This window comes from Perognathus longimembris, chromosome 13, assembly GCF_023159225.1.
Source record: "Perognathus longimembris pacificus isolate PPM17 chromosome 13, ASM2315922v1, whole genome shotgun sequence".
Lineage (NCBI taxonomy): Eukaryota > Metazoa > Chordata > Mammalia > Rodentia > Heteromyidae > Perognathus > Perognathus longimembris.
This window is the reverse complement of record NC_063173.1, coordinates 26,949,233-26,967,116: the sequence shown is the minus strand read 5'-3', so window position 1 is coordinate 26,967,116 and position 17,884 is coordinate 26,949,233. Positions and strand designations below refer to the sequence as shown.

The 17,884-nt window shown below is 41.5% G+C and overlaps 1 protein-coding gene and 1 long non-coding RNA gene across 8 annotated transcripts in view; one reads left to right on the top strand and one right to left on the bottom strand.

Annotated features, from left to right (window-relative positions):
- The window catches only part of Nav2 (neuron navigator 2), a 702,797-nt gene that overhangs the window by 114,390 nt on the left and 570,523 nt on the right, over positions 1 to 17,884 (bottom strand). For all 7 annotated transcript variants that reach the window (XM_048359787.1, XM_048359783.1, XM_048359784.1 and 4 more), the window contains exon 11: positions 16,007 to 16,129. In XM_048359787.1, the coding sequence (XP_048215744.1) occupies positions 16,007 to 16,129 (123 nt within the window). The remainder of the gene's footprint in view (positions 1 to 16,006; positions 16,130 to 17,884) is intronic.
- Positions 11,361 to 17,138, top strand: LOC125361360. Its single transcript, XR_007212939.1, has 3 exons — positions 11,361 to 11,874; positions 15,476 to 15,630; positions 17,067 to 17,138. It is a non-coding gene; the product is annotated as an uncharacterized LOC125361360 (long non-coding RNA).

The window sequence follows — 17,884 nt, the reverse complement described above, 5'->3', positions numbered from 1 at the left end:
ACCCACCCACCCATTCATCCATCCATCCTTCTGTCCATTATGTAAAAGAATAGGCCCTTTAAACCAGGCATTATCCTAGCAGATTCTGGGAAATTCACCTACAAGCTGAACTGACTTGATATTTTTGTTTTACTGATGTTTACTATCCAGTGGGACAATATAACACAAATAAAAATTGGCATATATGAAAACAAGAGATATTGCTTGGCATAGTGATACACACCTGTAATTCTAGCATTCAGGAGATGAAGGCAAGAAACTCCTAAGTTGGAGGCCGGCCTGGCTACACAAGTGAGACTCTTGTCTCACAAAACCAAAACAAATAAACAAAATATAACAAGAAATATGAAGTATTTAGATTTGAACTAAACTTTCTAAAAGTAATCAACAGCTGAGAGATAATAGTTGGTGAATGGATCAGGGACACCCTTTTTCATGTTATATCCGAGCTGAGACCTAGAAAGGAGAATAAGTCAGCCTTGTAAAAAGAAAGGAGAGGTGGGAGGGACATGGAGAATATATTCCAAGCAGAAGGCATCATAGGTACAAAGGTTCTGGAGAAAAGGATTGTCAATGTCAGGGAATTGAATGAAAGAAGGCCTGGATGGAGAAGGAGAAAGTGGGACAATGCAAGGCCAGAGACATGGGCAGGAGCCAAAACATGTACGACCTTGGAGATTATGTAGTAGCATGTCTGGATTTTATGCTATGTCCAATGAAGTCCACTGAAGTAAGTTTTCAGATGGGAGTGGGGTTGGTGGGGGTAAGAGATCTGATGTGCATACTGGGAAAGTTACAGTGACTGCTGGGTACAGATGTGTGCTATCTGAAGACCAGAGTGGGAACTCAGATGACACAGCTTGGATGGCTGTGAAGGCAGTAAAGGCAAGGGGAGAAAGGGAGGGAGGGATGAGGAAGAGAAAGAGAGAATATGAGAATGATGGGAAGGAGGGGAATAATGGGAATATGATAGAGGGGATTTTTTTTCCCCCCAAAATACACTGTGTGAATATCTGGAACTATCATAGCAAGCCTCTTCATATTTTAAATGCACATAAGCACAAAAATTTTAAAAAGGATAACAAATGTCAGGAAGATTAAGGGATCAATTGGAGGAAAAGGGGGAATAAATTATTAAGTCATCATCACTGCAAGCAGTAGTTAGATTCACAGTAAACATCTACTACTATGGGTACCAGGCTATGGGCAAAGCCTGAAAGAGCCATGAAGAATGTGTTAGCCTAGTTCTGCCTTCTCCATCAGAGGAAAGGGTCAAACCTATGAGTCTGCATTCTGAAGATGTGGGAAACAACAAAAAGCAAAGTACAGTTGGTGGGGGCGGGGTCCTGGGTGGATGGATCTGCTGTAGGATCCTTTTTTTTGGTGGGAGATAGGGAGAAGGCAAGAGGCATCACAGAAGGACAAGGTGTAACAAGAGCTAGTGGGCATTCTGCTAGGGTTACCCAGCAAAGGAAGGCAAGAAGTTATTTTTTATTAATTGAAGAGTGAGTTGGATCTGCACAGTGGCCTGCCTCTCCCTTTTAGAAACAGGATAACATAGTATCTCTAATTCAACACTGCCTTTAGAGTCATCCAGATCTAGGGTAAGATTCAAACTGTGCCACTAAGTGCTACATAATCCTAAGCAAGTCACTTAGACTAACTAATGGTGGTCTCCTTGTCTGAAATGAGGGAAATTCCTGTCCTGGTAAGTCCTCTGAGAGGTTAAAACTAGTGTGTAAATAAGAGGGAATATCTGATCAGAGCAGGTGCTCAACAAATGAAAGTTGTTGTTGACAATGAGATTCAGAGACTAGGATTACAGATCCCAAAGTGCCATGAGTCCTATGGGGAAGGTTAGAAGTTTCCCAGTAGCTCTGGTATCCCCAGAGTTGTTACAATGCTGATAATAGGAAAAAGAAGAGAAACTCCTTTCTCATTCTCATCTCCCACAAAGTGCTCAGCCAGCTTCTGGCTTATGGAAGGGCACCCAAAGAGGCTCCTGAATCCATGCTATGAGGCCTACCTGTGTACCCCATAAGAGACCACACAATAGACTCCTACCCCAACAACTGGTTTCAATGAGTGTATACTCACAGGCTCCCTACCAACTACATCCAGACAACCCAAATAAGCTGCCAGGCAAAATTTCTTCTTTAAGCCTTTTTTTTTTTTTTTGCCATTCAGGAAATAAAGAGAATTGTGAGTCAGTCTCTTCAAATCTCAGGGTAAGCTACAGGGAGAGGTGGCAATAGATACCTCTAAGCTGGAAAAAAGAGCCCACTGAGCCATGAAAACACCTCATTTCCCTCAGTCCCCATTTAATCTCCTTCATACCATCTTGCAACATTCCTCAAAATGTCAGTTTCTCTTCAGATCTTGTCTCAGGCCATGTAGAGTACTGAGTATCAGGGATTAATGAGAGAGAGAGAAATCAAAGTACACAGCAGATGAGGAGGAGAACAGCTGGGCTGCTGCTGAAACACACAAGCCAGCCTCCTCTTCCTGGGGTTGCTGAGACACAAAGTAGCCACAGGAGTCTAAGAGGCCACTCCTGGGAGGAGACAAGTGAAGGCAGACCTTGAATGTCAGCTGATGAGATTAATAGTACTAGAATAAATTCGAAGCTTTTGCTGGCACAATAAGTATGAAAATATTCTTAAGATAATAATGTTATATCCACAGCATCTTACATCTTTAAGATTCTTTTAAATAAGGGGTAGGGTTATCTGGCATAGCAGAGCCTGCCTGAGTCCCAGCTGCACTTAGGCATGCATTTTCTGGAGCCTTCCAGGAAGGGAAAATGGAACCTGGGCAGGAAGTTGTCTTGAAAGGCAACAGTACTGAGATGGCAACCTCTGTAAGTGTTTCCCTTGGTACCGGGCACTAAAGGGGTTCTCACCACTCAGCTAGCTCCAGGGGAGCTCTGCTTTAGGGGAAAAATAGCCTTTAAACAAAGAAAGAAGCAAGCACAGTGAGTGAAAAAGGTGGTTTTGTGGCCAGACAAAGATGGATTCAAATCCTTTGTTTGCTGATTACAGCACTGTAGATTTGGAGAAGGAATGCATCTTTCTACTCCTTGGTTGCCTTATATGTAAAATTCATAATTTCCTTATATCATATTCAAACCCATCCAAAGTGCTGTTTTGTCTTCTGGGAGACTGGTATAATATGTCAACTGCATGACACATGACAGTGTAAAGAAGTCCCTTTATTCCCTCCAACTCTGCCAGTTCTCAAAGCTGACCACAACCCAGTCCTGGACAGTATGCATGGTGATTAAGGAAAAGCATTCATGTAACTCTAATTAAACTGTAAGTCAAAACATCCATCACAGCCTGGTGCCAGTGGCTCACACCTGTAATCCTAGCTACTCAGAAGGCTAAGATTTGAAGATCAGAATTTGAAGTCAGCCTGGGCTGAAGAGTCCCCAAGAGACTCTTAACTGCAATAAACCACCAGAAAACCAGAAGTAGAAGTGTGGCTCAAAGTGGGGGAGTGCTAGCCTTGAATAAAAAGAGCCCACACACAGTACCCAGGCCCAGGCCCTGAGTTCAAGCTCTACCATAGGCAACAAAACAAAACAAAACAAAACAAACAAAGAAACCCAAACCAAAAACAAACGGAGTGTAATTTGAGGCCAGCACTTTACAACTAGGCCATATTCCCAGTCCAAATGGAGTATAATTCATCGGTAACCAGGTACTTGAAATTATGTTATCACAATGAAAATAAGATTATAATTCTACAAACTTCATCTCTTTATAGTTTTGATGAGCTTCAACAGAAACATAATCCATTGAGCTGTATAATAGTAGATTTTCCCCAAAGTGTCAAAAAAGGACTGAAAGCTGTCAATCACAGCTCTGTCATTTCCACAATTTCTTTTAGAAGATTTCACTCTGGTCTTTCAACCCCAGGTATCTTTATGTATCTGCATCAGAAACAATAGCTTCCTGCTCTTTCACTCTATAAAAAACCACGAAGTCATATACCTAGAGGTTCTGCCCTGGAAGAAGTCTGCTAAGCACTGAGCGAAGGAACCGTCCATCACAGAGAAGGTGTAGTGCGGCTCATGACTGGACATATCAGGGTCCTTGGTCAAAAACTCAGCTCCTCCCAGGCACTGGTGGCTCATATCTGTAATCCTAGCTACTTAGGGGGCTGAGATCTGAGGACTGCAAAATTTGAAGCCAGTCTGGGCAGGAAAGTCTATGGGACTCTTATCCCCAATTAACCAGCAAAAGCCCAAGGTGAACTTGTGGATTCAGTGGTAGATTGCTAGCCTTGAGCAATAAAGCTGGAGGACAGTTAATCCCTCCCACAACCTGAGTTCCAGGGTAAGAATGGTATACAGCATAGCCTCAGATTGGCCTGCAATGGCCAGGTAATACAGGTGTGGTTTTGTTTTTGTTTTTGTTGGGGGGGGGGTGTTATTTGTAACACAGCAGAACCTACTCTATTCTAACTGATAAAGAACTTTCCAGATCACTGGATTAAAACACACTCAGTGCCGGACACTGAGGATCAAGGTTTGAAGCAAATCCTGGCAGAAAAATCTGTGAGATTTTTCTCTCCAATTAAATACCAAAAAGCTTAAGTGATAGAGCACCAACCAGCCTTGATCAAAAAAGGCTAAGGGACAGCACTTAGACCCCATTTCAAGCCCCAGTACTGGCACAAACAAACAAACATACATATACACACAAAGAAAATCCACACATTACATATTTTCTGCTGTAGGACACATTCTGACTATAGTTAAGGCCTTTCTTTGGGTCTTTCTTGGGACAGTAAGCATAGAGAAAGGTTCCCCATTCTGGATTTTCACTTTGGCCTCTCATCTGCCTTTCATATTGCTAACCATCTTTTCATTAATACTTTTGGGGGCACAATTATGTTTTCCAGCTCCCAGCCCCACTCAGCTGTGCTTCTGTGGTGTAACAGAGTTATAGAACAAAGGTGTGAAAGTGGACAACATTTGGGAGTGAGAGAGACTTATGGGACTACCACATGGCTTTTTCTTTCTTCCTTTCTTTTTAAGTGAGAACACAGCATGCAAGAGAAATGTTCCACTGCAAACGACTGGTTCCCTTCTCTTTATGACCCCTGGAGAATTCCTTTCTATGGCTTAAGGTGCAGATGGTTTGCTTCCTGTCAACACCAACCCCGTGTTCAGTCCAGGTGGCCCCTGCCCACAGATCCACAAGCAGCAGCTCTTACCTAAAAAGGAAGCCAGTAGAACCAACAGAAAAAAAGCATGGGCCCTTGGGGAAGGCCAGTACAGTAATTATCACCCTGTTACCACGGAAATAGGAGATTTGCCTCAAGGCTTCTTTTATGAGCTATAAAATGAAAGTGACTTTTCCACTCAATGACTTGGTTTCACCTTGCCATACACAAGCAGGAGAGGAAGGAGAAGGAGATGGAAAGAAATACAATAAAGATTACTGGGGACTTTTTTTTTTTTTTTAATCCCTGGAGAATGGAAATAACCCTTGAATGCAGGAAAATGCTCTTGGACAGTTATCATAGGACGTTATAAGATACTCAAAATAAGAAGACAAAGAAAGGAAAATGAGGAAGAGAAGAAGAAAGAGAGATTAGCTAACTAGCCTAAGCAAGAAAATATGTACACAAAATAGCATGTTAGAAGTTAAGAGAGGGGGCGAAAGCAAAACAAGTGTATTTTCTCTTGCACCAATAATTACTGCTCAAAAATGCAGTTGCTGCAGTAATTACTGCTCACAAAAAAACCCCCCTGATGCTCATGCCTATAGTCCTAGCTACTTAGGAGGCTGAGATCCAGAGTACAACAGTTTGAAGCCAGTCAGGACAGAAAAGTCCACAAGATTCCATCTTTAAAAATAACCAGCAAAGGCCAGGTGCCAGTGGCTCATGCCTGTAAATCCTAGCTACTGAGGTTCTCAGTTCAAAGCTAGTCCAGACAGGAAAGTCCGTGAGACTCATCTCCAATTAGTCAGAAAACCAGAAGTAGTGCCCGTAGTTCAAGTGGTAGAGTGCTAGCCTTGAGCTAAAATAAAAAGCTCAGGTACAGCACCCAGGTCCAGAGTTCAAGCTGCATGACCCACAAGAAAAAGGCAAAAAGCTGGGCTGGAGGTATAGCTCAAGTCATAGAGTGCCAGGTGATGGAGTGGGAGCTTTGAACAAGGAAGTCCAGCAAGATTGAGGTCTTAAATTTAAGAAGGAAAAAAAAACAAACCCAAAACAAAGCAACCATGTAGAACTGAACTGGATTCTCTCCCTCTTTCCCTCTTTCTGTCCCCTTCTTTTTCCACATGTCCCACAGTCTTAATGCTATATGCCTTTAATTTACAATCCTTACTTTATTACTTATAGTTGTTATAAGCTTCTATAGAAGAGAAATTAATCATGTGTTAATTATAAAGAAAAATAAGTTGTAGGGGAGCAGGGCCCAGATTGCCCCGAAGACTTACAGGACTCAGGAAGAATACTTGTCTTTGGTGTCACTGACCCCTTTCAGTCCTTATCATAGTCCTGTGAGACAGGTATGAATAGTTTTGAGGGAAAAGCTCAAAACTTAGGGGAACTAAGTGTCTTGTCTAAGAGAGCAAGAAGTGGAACCAGGGCAACTTTCTGTTTGTTTTGAGACAGTTCCAGGCTGGTCTTGAACTCTTGATCCTCCTCCTCAGCCTCAGACATGAGCCAGCATGCCAGGCCAGAACCCAGATACTTTTATAGCAAATACATTTTCTCTTTACTCCACAACTGCTTTTTATCAGATAACTGATGTGGTGTATACCATGGTGTATACCAAAAGAACTTTCTACAATGAGGAAAATGCTTTATGCATGTTTACCCTGACCAATAGGATAATACCAGGAGGGGAACACTTGAAATGTGAGTTGTATAACTAAGATACTAAACTTCCAATGTTAGTGTTTGGCTGGTTTTATTGTGTGTGTGCTGTTCCTGGTTCTTGAACTCAGGGCCTACATGTTGTCCCTAAGCTTTTTTGTTCAAGGCTAGTGCTTTGCCACTTGAACCACAGTTCTACTTCTGGCTTTTTTTTTTTTTTAACTTCTAGCTTTTTTGTAGTTAATTGGAGGTAAGAATCTCATGAACTTTCTTGCCAAGGCTGGCTTCAAATTGTGATCCTCAGATCTCAGCCTCTTCAGTAGCTAGGGTTATAGGCGTGAGCTATTTGAATAGCTACATTTCACTAGTTGGTTGTTACACTGGACAGCAGAGATGGCTATTTTCTCACTACTATCACATGGCTGGTATGGTTCAAATATCAGAGATGTACAAAGATGGATTGTCGGGGCTGGGAATATGGCTTAGTGGCAAGAGGTCTTGCCTCGTATACATGAAGCCCTAAGGTTAGATTCCTCAGCACCACATATATAGAAAAGACCAGAAGGGGAGCTGTGGCGCCGTGGCTCAAGTGGCAGAGTGCTAGTCTTGAGCAAAAAAAATGTCTTGAGTTCAAGCCTCAGGACTGGCCGAAAGAGAGAGAGAGAGAGAGAGAGAGAGAGAGAGAGAGAGAGAGAGAGAGAGAGAAGATGGATTGTCAAAATGGGAGTTATGCTGTTCTTGGTGACTGTGGAAAGATTAGGAACTGACCGTGAAGAATACACACAGAGAGAAGAAGAGAACGTAGCAGGAGAGGAGCTTTTATTTTATTTATTTATTTATTTATTTTTTGACCAGTCCTGGGCCTTGGACTCAGGGCCTGAGCACCTTCCCTGGCTTCTTCCCGCTCAAGGCTAGCACTCTGCCACCTGAGCCACAGCGCCCCTTCTGGCCATTTTCCATATATGTGGTGCTGGGGAATCGAACCTAGAGCTTCATGTGTAGGAGGCAAACACTCTTGCCACTAGGCCATATTCCCAGCCCTTATTTTATTTTTTTTAAGGGAGCTCCTTGAAGCATTTTCCAGCATCTGGAATACTTCCAGGTTCTGAGGAGGGAACTCCCTCAAATTGACTCAGTGGCTGTTATGCTCTGAATCTAAACATAATTCCCAGAGGCTTATGTGTTGTTGAAGGCTTGGACCCTAGCTAGTGGTGCTATTGAAAGGTGATTAAGTAGGACCTGATTGGAGACAATATATCAGTAGGAACATGCTTTTGGTGGTTGTATCTTATCCATAGCTCTTTCCCATCTTTCTCTGTTTTGTCCGACCACTAGATGAGCAGCTTTTCTCCACTAAGTATTTTCTCCTACCACAATGTTTCTGCCTACCACAGGTCTAAGAACAATGAAACCTGTTGACCACTGACTAAAGACACAGACCAAAATAAATGTTTCCTCCCTTTATGGGGATTTTCTCAGGTATCTTGTCATAGCAACAGATACTAACTAATACAGGGGCCAAACCAACACTAGAAAAGATAAATTTTACCTTTTCTCTGTTTGTTTTTTTGCCAGTCCTGGGGCTTGAATGCAGGGCCTGAGCACTGTTCCTGGCTTCTTTTTGCTCAAGCCTAGAGCTCTACCACTTGAGCTACAGCGCCACTTCCAGCTTTTTCTACATATGTGGTGCTGAGGAATCAAACACAGGGCTTCATGTATACAAGGCGAGCACTTTACCACTAGTCCATATTCCCAGCCCCAATTTTTTATCTTTATATATTTTGATGATCCTGGATTTTCTTAAGTCACTAAATGAAAGTATCAAAAATTGTGGACTACTCTTTCAGCTAAAAAACACAAAATTGCAGTTAGTCTGAACTTATGAACAGAAATCCTTGCTCTGAATTCGCAAGGAGGCCAGTGATTAAACTGGCCCAGCTTTATATAATAAGGTACTTTGGGGGCTGGAATCATGACTCAAGTGGTGGAGGCCAGATAAGCATGCATTGAGTTCAAAACTCAAGGCCAGAAAAAGGGAAGAAGAAGGAGAAAAGAGGCAAAAGGAAAGGAAAAGAAAGGGAAAAGGAAAGGAAGTCACTGATGGAATTAGTTGAGGACAAATCTAACCTAACCTTAAAGTATGTACCTATAAAAATTCTGGCATAGAGAGGGGTGAGCCAGAAAATATTCCTCTTATTGCTTTACAGTGTACGTCAGGATTGTGCTCACCTTTCTAGCCATTTGAGCATCATTTGTATTTTTAGTGAGTAGAGGGCTCATTTAAAGAGATATCACCAAGATTAGGGCTTGGAGTAAGGAAATGAAAAGATCTTCACAAGGAGATGGAGCTTGGGTTTTCATCCCAGCATGGCCCATTGTTAGGTGTATAACCTTGAGCTCATTTACTAAGCCTCCCTGAGCGCCACTGATTTGTCTACAAAACTCAGATGTGTTCTCTCAAAGGGTCAAGACAAGGTATAAATAAGCTATTATTTGTAAGGTGCTTGGCACAATTCCTCGCATACAAAAATCCATGAGAAAATTGTAACCTTTTTGTTTTTCAACTGTCTGATAAAAGTTTGTGTCAGGCTTGTACTGTGGCTGTAGCAAATGAATATAAACAGTTAGTAAAAATACAAAGTATTATTTCATAGTTCCAATAGGTTTCTGGGCTAAGTGGCATTTATTTTTGGAGGGGAGTAGTTACTCTGCCTCGTCCCCTCCCAAAGGCTACTTGAATTCTTTGGCTGTGATCTACTTCCCTGTTGTCAAGGCCAGCAATGGCAGGCTGAGTCCTTCTGTCTCCCTTTTCTACTTTTGTTTTTTAAGGTCTGAGATTGGATCTCCAACTTTGTAGCAGGCTTTTGCTCATTGGCTAGCTCTCTACCAACCGAGCCAGGCCTTCAATCCCTGCCTCTTCTACTTTTAAGGAACTCATGACCACATAGGGCCTTTCTGGATGATTCAAGGAAATCAATCTCCCTATCAAAGGTTAGCTAGCATCCTCTTACATCCTCATTTGCTTTATAACAAACACACCCACAGGTTCTAAACACTGAGACATATAGATATTTCGAGATGGTTATCACTCCTGCTGAGGTCTTGGAATGGAGGGCAAGAGGAGAAATCTCTTCTTACTTCTCTCGTCTATGGGTCCTAGCAGAGACTATAACTAATAAAACAACTGGCTTGCTCCCTACCAATTCTGCTGATTTGCCTGGTACCATGAGGATAATTTGTTCCTCACAAATCGCAAACCCAAGCAGAAGCAGTGCCTGGACTCTGGTGATATTATAGGTTAGGAAACAGGGGGAGGAAGGGGGTTGTAGGGGAGAAGAGGGTGCAGTCTCAGTTTGGCAGGCTGCTCAAATACCAAGTTGCATAGTTACCCTCTCACACAGTGGGACTCAGTGCTAGAGTGGCTTTTCAATTCAAGCTGGAAGTGAGATGGATCTCAGTGCCAGGGCCCCAAATTAAGGCTGAGAAGTCAGCCTGGTGACTTAATCCTTCACTAAAAGAACAACTTGAATGCCTCACACATGTCTAACCTTGAGGGTGATTTAACACTTGTAACTTAAAGGAAAAAAGTTTCTTCTTTATGTTGGAGAAAAGTTTTCATACCATTCAGATCTCGGGCTTTTCTTTCTTTTCTTCTTTTATTTATTTATTTATTTATTTATTTGTTTGTTTGTTTGTTTGTTTGTTTGTTTATTGTGCTAGTCCTGGAGCTTAAACTCAGAGCTGAGTGCTGTCCTTGAGCTTTTTTGCTCAAGGCAAGTGCTCTACCATTTGGACCACAGCTCCATTTCCAGCTTTTCTTGGTTATTTATTGGAGATAAGAGTCTCACAGACTTTCCTGCCTGGACTAGCTTTGAAATATCCTCAGATTTCCGCCTCCTGATTAGCTAGGATTATATGTGTAAGCCACTGACACTCAGATCTACAGGCTAACTTTTTACCACATTTTTTGTGTTTTTTTAAAATTCTTTAATAGAAGTCAAGTACAGTGGTTTACACTTATAATCCTACCTATTGAAGAGGCTGAGATAATAAGGATAGCAGTTCAAAGCCAACTTGAACAAAAAGTTCATGAGACACTCCGTCCCCATTTCAACCAATGAAAAACTGGTGGTACATGCCTGTCATCTCAGCTATGGGAAGCATAAATAAGAGAAGTGTGTTTTAAGCTAGTCTTAGCAAAAATCAAGATCTTATTTGAAAAATAATGAAAGCAAAAGGGCTGGGGACATGAGTCGCTCGTGTGGCAGAGCACCTGCCCTAGCCCTAACCTTCATCATAAGTCCCTAAGTTCAAATTTCAGTACAAAAAAAAAAAAAAAGCCACTGAATCAGCACTCTAATGGTTTGGACAAAGTTACCAAGTAGTTCCAAAGTCCTTCTGGTATAATGTGCAGACTGAACCTGACTTCTGTCATCTTCACTCTGGGGTTCCAGTTAGGAAGAGCATTTAACTGCCTCTGCCCATCACATGTTAAAGTACAGGGCTGGTAAAGGGTGAACACAGTGATGGTTTGGAGTGACTGAGAAAGGGACTTATTAACGAAGACTTTCCCAGAGCTGAGTTTTTAGCTCCAAAGCACCTAGTTCACACTGGGGCTTAAAGATTTGGGATCTGTTTTAAGGCTATACCTCTACATGTAGAAAGTGGCAGAATCCAACAAACTATTTTATTGTCAGCCCGGTATCTTGTTCCTGCATGCAGTATTTCTTTTTCCTCCCAATGTGTCTTTCATTTTGTCTGCTATCTGGGGCCTAGGACTCATGATGAGGCTCCTCCATTTGTTCCTTTTGATCCTCCCCTCTCAGCTGGCTGGATCTAGTCTGCTGGAAGTGGCCACCGATCACTATCAGGAAAGAACTGGAGCCCAGGGGTGGCAACCAAGAAGAGTGACAGGAGATCAAGGGCAAACTTGGCATCTAGAATTAACTATCTATGTTTATTATTTCTCAGAAGCCAGCTGGTGACAGACAAGGCTCACAAATTGACAAGGTCTCTATCTCCTGGGCCCCAAAGGTATACATTCCTATCAGTTACTTTTAATAACCCAAAGATACCCTGGCCATATCCTGTTACAAATAGCCAAGGTTTGTCTGGGAAGTAAGTGCCTTTTTAAGGCCTAAGGAATACTGTTATCCTCCTGAGCTGCTCCTCTAGGGTGAATGGTTTTCTTTTTCACAAAGTTCTGTGACTTTTTTTATGCTTTCTTCTCCTTACTAAGGTCTAATCAGGCCTAATCTCAGTACATTTGCAGTTTTCTTTGTAGAATTCATGTGGTTTGCTGCCAATGTGTGAGTCTAGAAGAATTAGGATTTCTTGAACTTCTTGAAATATTTTAGCTCTTGAACCCTTGTTTTTTAGGTTATAAGGGAAGACTTCTGGTCACTTGTCTAGTTTGTTTAAAGAACATATCTTTTAATTACAGAAACAAGAATAGTATTATCCAAATTACAGCCATTTGCATATTCACCATCTGTGGTACTTTTCCTTGATATTTCATATTCAATTGTCTCATACCTATACTACTCTTACTTTAAGAAATAGTTTCTTTGCTGGGCACTGGTGGATCATACGTGTAATCCTAGCTACTCAGTGGGCTGAGATCTGAGGATTGTGGTTCAAAGATAGTCTGAATAAGAAAGTATCACTAATTAACTACCCATAAAAAAAGCCAGAAATGGAGCTGTGGCTCAAGTGCTAGAGCACTAGCCTTGAGCACAAAAGATCAGGGACAGTGCCTAGGTCCTGAGTTCAAGCTCCAGGATAGGCACAAAAAAGAAAAGAAATATTTTCCTGGGTTTGGTGAGCGAATTATATCTTTAAAAAATTAAAATATAGGGCTGGGAATATGGCCTAGTGGCTCTTGGTTCGATTCCCCAGCACCACATATATGGAAAAATGGCCAGAAGGGGCGCTGTGGCTCAGCTGGCAGAGTGCTAGCCTTGAGCGGGAAGAAGCAGGGATGGTGCTCAGGCCCTGAGTCCAAGGCCCAGGACTGGCCAAATAAATAAATAAATAAATAATTTTTAAAAATTAAAATATAGCTTGTTGCCTACAATCCTAATTACTCAGTAGGCTAAGATCTGAGGATCAAGGTTCAATGTCAGCCCAGACGGACAAATCTGAGAAAGTCTTATGTCCAATTAACAGCAAAAAGGCAGAAGTGGGGGCAGGGAATGTGGCTTAGTGGTACAGTGCTTGCCTAGCATGCATGAAGCCCTGCGTTCGATTTCTTAGCACGACATAAACAGAAAAGACCTGAAGTGGTGGTGTGGCTCCAGAAGTAGAGTGCTAGCCTTGAGCAAAAAGAAGCCAGGGAGAGTGCTCAGGCCCTGAGTCCAAGCCCCAGGACTTGCAAAAAAAAAAGGCAGGAGTAGAGGCATGGTTCAAGTGGTGAAGCACAAGCCTTCATTAAAAAAAAAAAAAAGCAATAGCATAAGACCTTGTGAGCTCAGGCCCCAGTACCAACACAAAAATAAATAATTAAACTAAATTAAAAGATAAATGTCAGGGCAAAATGCTTTCTTATTTACCATCTAAAATTATTTCTAATATGAACTTCCCACTTTGAGAAACACTCATCTAGGATATATTCTTTGTAAGGGTTTTAAATAGACAGCTTTACAGCTTTACAGAAACTCTATATAAACAAATACATTTCTGTTAGTGTCAGTGTTATCTGTTCATAGTAAATTTGGAGACTAAAGAAATTTATCATTTTCAAGAACAACGTAAAATATCTTCTGGTGTACAAGCCAGAACTTACACATAAAATAGAAAGAATTGTATTATTAATATTAAGTCTTATTTATTTATTTACATAAAGATGAATGTAGAGGCCAAATCCACCTTGAAGTCTTTCAGTAAAACTTGGCTAGTTAACTGTATCATCTTAAGTGATGACACCTTAAAATGCTAGTCTGGGAAGGATCAAAGATACTTTTGGTGTGCTGGGAATATGGTCTAGTGGCAAGAGTGCTTGCCTCCTATAAATGAAGCCCTGGGTTCAATTCTGAAGCACCACATATATAGAAAGCGGCCAGAAGTGGCACTGTGGCTCAAGTGGCAGAGTGCTAGCCTTGGGCAAAGAGAAGCCAGGTACAGTGTTCAGGCCCTGAGTCCAAGCCCAGGACTGGTAAAAATAAATAAATAAAATAAATAAATAAATAAATAAAAAATAAAAAGATACTGTTGGGGCTGGGAATATGGCCTAGTGGCGAGAGTGCTTGCCTTGTATACATGAAGCCCTGAGTTTGATTCCTCAGTACCACATATATACAAAAAGGCCAGAAGTGGAGCTGTGGCTCAAGTGGTAGAGTGCTAGCCTTGAGCAAAAAGAAGTCAGGGACAGTGCTCAGGCCCTGAGTCCAAGCCCCAAGACTGGCAAAAAAGAAAAAAAAAGAAAAAAATGATACTGTTGTCCACATGATTCAAACATACAGGCTTGAATTAAGACAATGTAAGAAGTGCTAACTTTCCAGCATCATTCCCAAATCTTCTAGCTCCAAAACGCAGAAAGCAGCTCAGCTGTGATCCATAATAATTCCATTAACCCAGCAGTGAAGCGTTAAATTAAACAGCCGCACTTGGGTTCTTCTTTTGCTATACACAGAAATTCATTTTGAAAGGCCTGTACTTATGCTAACAGATTTACAAACCAACTACATGATTACAGGAGACTACAAACAAGCAGAATAATGTGGTAAATTATGAAATCTATGATGGGGGTATTGTAGCCACATTTTTTCTCCTGTTAATGTTCATTATAAAGATTTTAATTACATAAGAGTTTACAGCTGAGAAAGAGCAGGTCTCAAATGTCTGTTTCTATGGAATTTTCTAACTAGTATTTTCATTTTTTATAGGAAAAAAAAGCTGTGTTGAGGTAGAACTCCAATAGATAACCTTCTGCTATCTCTAATATAAATGACCATTATGTGCACTGGGGACTCATGTTGAGTCAGGACTCAATGATAGAGGCCAGATCCCAAGTTCCTGATAATCTATAGCTCTCTACGTCCCAAGCTTTCCAGCCCTCCCCTACGGAGAATGAAGATTCCTCTTTAGCAAATTCCATTTCTGGGTGTGATTTTAGTGTCTGTTCAACGTGCTTCCTGCTTCTCTGAAGCCAGTGAACCACACAAGTCATCCAATTCTTTATGAAAAGCATGCTCTTCTAGGAGAGCAACAGGGAGGTGACCTCATGGTACTAACTCACTTTCCAAAACCACCCTGAAAACATTTAGTTATTTCGAATCACGCTTATCTAACTTCTGTGTTATCAGTCCAGATGTGGAAAGAAGGTAAGTATGCCAGGGAACTCCTTGAAAAGTCGGGCCACTAAAGAGTCATTGAAATCTTCTCTGATAGCCAGAGATGTAGTACACTGGAGCTGACAGGGACTTTGGAAATCAGGCAGTCCAAATTCTTCCTTGAATAGTTGTTCCAGGTCATAGAATCAGAGTAAATTCTAGAAACTGGGGGGTCAAATAGCCCCTTCATTGTAGTGTGGTCTCTGTCAATGTTTGCCATAAAGTCTGATCCACCCTTAGAATGTCAGCTTACTCAGTGTGTGCTGTATGACTCTGCATCCTTAAGCCTTGCCTCTTGTTCCTAGGCAACAGAAAACTCTATGGCAAAGCTTACTCAGTCAATTCTGGAACTCCTCTCTGCACATAGATCTGGGTGTTGGCTACAAGGTACAATACCTAGAAAGCTGACTAATGAGAGAGGAAGTAAGGAGGATCCCTGGGGCCTACTGAGCTGACAGAGGTGGGTAGCAACAGTCAAAACAACAAAACTACCTAAGCTGGAAGTCTATGCTCTTATTCTCAGAAGCACCATTCTAGGACTGAGGATGTAACTCAGTGTTAGCATGCATAAGGGCCTGGATTCAATTCCTCAACATTATCAGAAACAAAACAAAACAAAACAAAACAAAAAGACATATATAATCCTTCCCCCACAAAAACACCCAGGAATGGCAGCAGTCCTCTTTTATATGCTGTACAGACCCTTGGCACAGCCTCAAGATTACCCTACAGTAGAGGTTCCCATCCCATTCACTTTCCCACTACCACACTCTTGCTTCTCAGTCCCCTGTAAAATCACTGCTAAATCTGAACAGTCCCAAGTGCAGTAAGCTTACCTGTCAGCATCTCCAAGGCCCAGGGAGGTATTTCGTTGCAGGGTCTCCCGCACAACAGCCATCCCATCAGGGAGCCGGTTCAGGCGACGGGTGTAGAGGCCAAGTCCACCATCAGTCATATACCTTTTAAAGAAGAAAAGGATGACACATGTGTATGCTCAAAAGCAGCTGTGCACAGTCTTGTCATTTGTATCTAGAAGCCTTGCACATGATCCTGTGCTCTACTGGGGAAGGAACTGAGGATTCCTGAGGCTCATAGCCCCAGGAAACCTCCGTTGCTGATTCACCTAGAGAATCACCAGCTGGTTTAGACAGGGAGGGAGGAAGGGAGGGAGAAGAGGAGGAGGAGTAAGGGAGGGGGAACAAAGTACTCAGCTTAATTAACCCAAACTCACAGGAATCTATGAAACAGAAGGGAGACAGTGAATAAAATTAACTGTCAGATGTACTCACGACATACTTTTTAATGTCAGCAGGTGTACCTAAGTAATGGGAATGGAACTGACAAGTCATTAGCAAATCATAGGAAAAACTATCACAGAATAGTGCAGAGGAGAAAGCAGGCAAGCTTTGGGGGTGGAGAATGATAAAGGATCTAGGATACAAGAGCCACCTTTCCCATCAGCAAGTCACTTTTCTGGATCCTGCACTTCTTATCTAATCTCTGGGAACCTCATTGCCTGTGGCAAGTGGGAATATCATAAGGAGAATGTGAAAATGAGTGAGATAAGGAATAGGAGAGTATATTGGGATTTGTCTAAGACTATATAAATGGCAGGCATTAGTATGTTGTGGTCTTAAGGCATCTAGATGGTCTGAGGGCTTCTGATGCTTGCCTGTCTTTCAATTCTGGCTGGGGATCTTCTTGAGATATATTCCTGTAAGAATCGTGAGATGCTGTGGAAGACAGCAGAACTAGCAAGGCCAAGTAAGGGGCAAAAAAGGGTGCCACCATTCATAGCAGTGGCTTACAACAGAGGTCAAAGCAACTTTCCTTAGGGCAGATCCCTCCTCCAATTGTATACCGAACATCCCAATGTCCCTTTCCTCCTCCCTTTAGGGCAGAAGAAACCACAAATGATGCAACGCCATCACAATGAAAAATCTGTTCAATAAAACAAGCTAAGTGTTGTGGTTGTGCGGACAAAAACAGCAGATTAGATTGAATTTTAACTCATTTTTTTGTTTCAAAGAACACAAAAGTATCGTAGGAATACATGAAAACCCAATGATACAGTAACAATCCAGTTTTATATTTTATGGCATATGAATAATATTTCAATATAAACAAATGAGAAAGGATTGCAGCTGCTAAACAATTATTTCTATAATTGCTTTTTAATGACTCTCCTTGAATGCAGAAACTGTTCTCTTTTTTTTTAGGGACTGTTATTTTTTTAAAAACAATTTAAAGATCTTTAACTAGTTTTACAAAGGGAATTTAACTCAACATACCAATTTATCAGTTCAATGCATCTTGACCAATGTTACCTCTTTCATTGTTCTCAGGGATTAACCTTGTTTTCAAATCTATATCCCACATGCCTAGTTCATTCTAAGTCCATGTTAAAAATTTCTTTTGTCAAATGAATAAACACATTAAAAAATGAAGCATAAAGCAGCAGCCATAAGGTAAGGTTTACTAGATATTTTCTGTAAGGGCTCTGATGTCAAGATTTTCCTTGGAAATGTTAGCAAATTTGATTCATAAGGCATATCAAATTGTCTGTCTGCCACTGTACCCATTGTCTATCTAGTTATCTGTCTATACATCTACCAATCCAGCAGATGTAGGATACAAAAGTGAGCTTATGCCTTCATCCTACAATTACCACAAGGAGGGAGAAAAAAAGAAATGCTTACAGCCAATGTATTAAC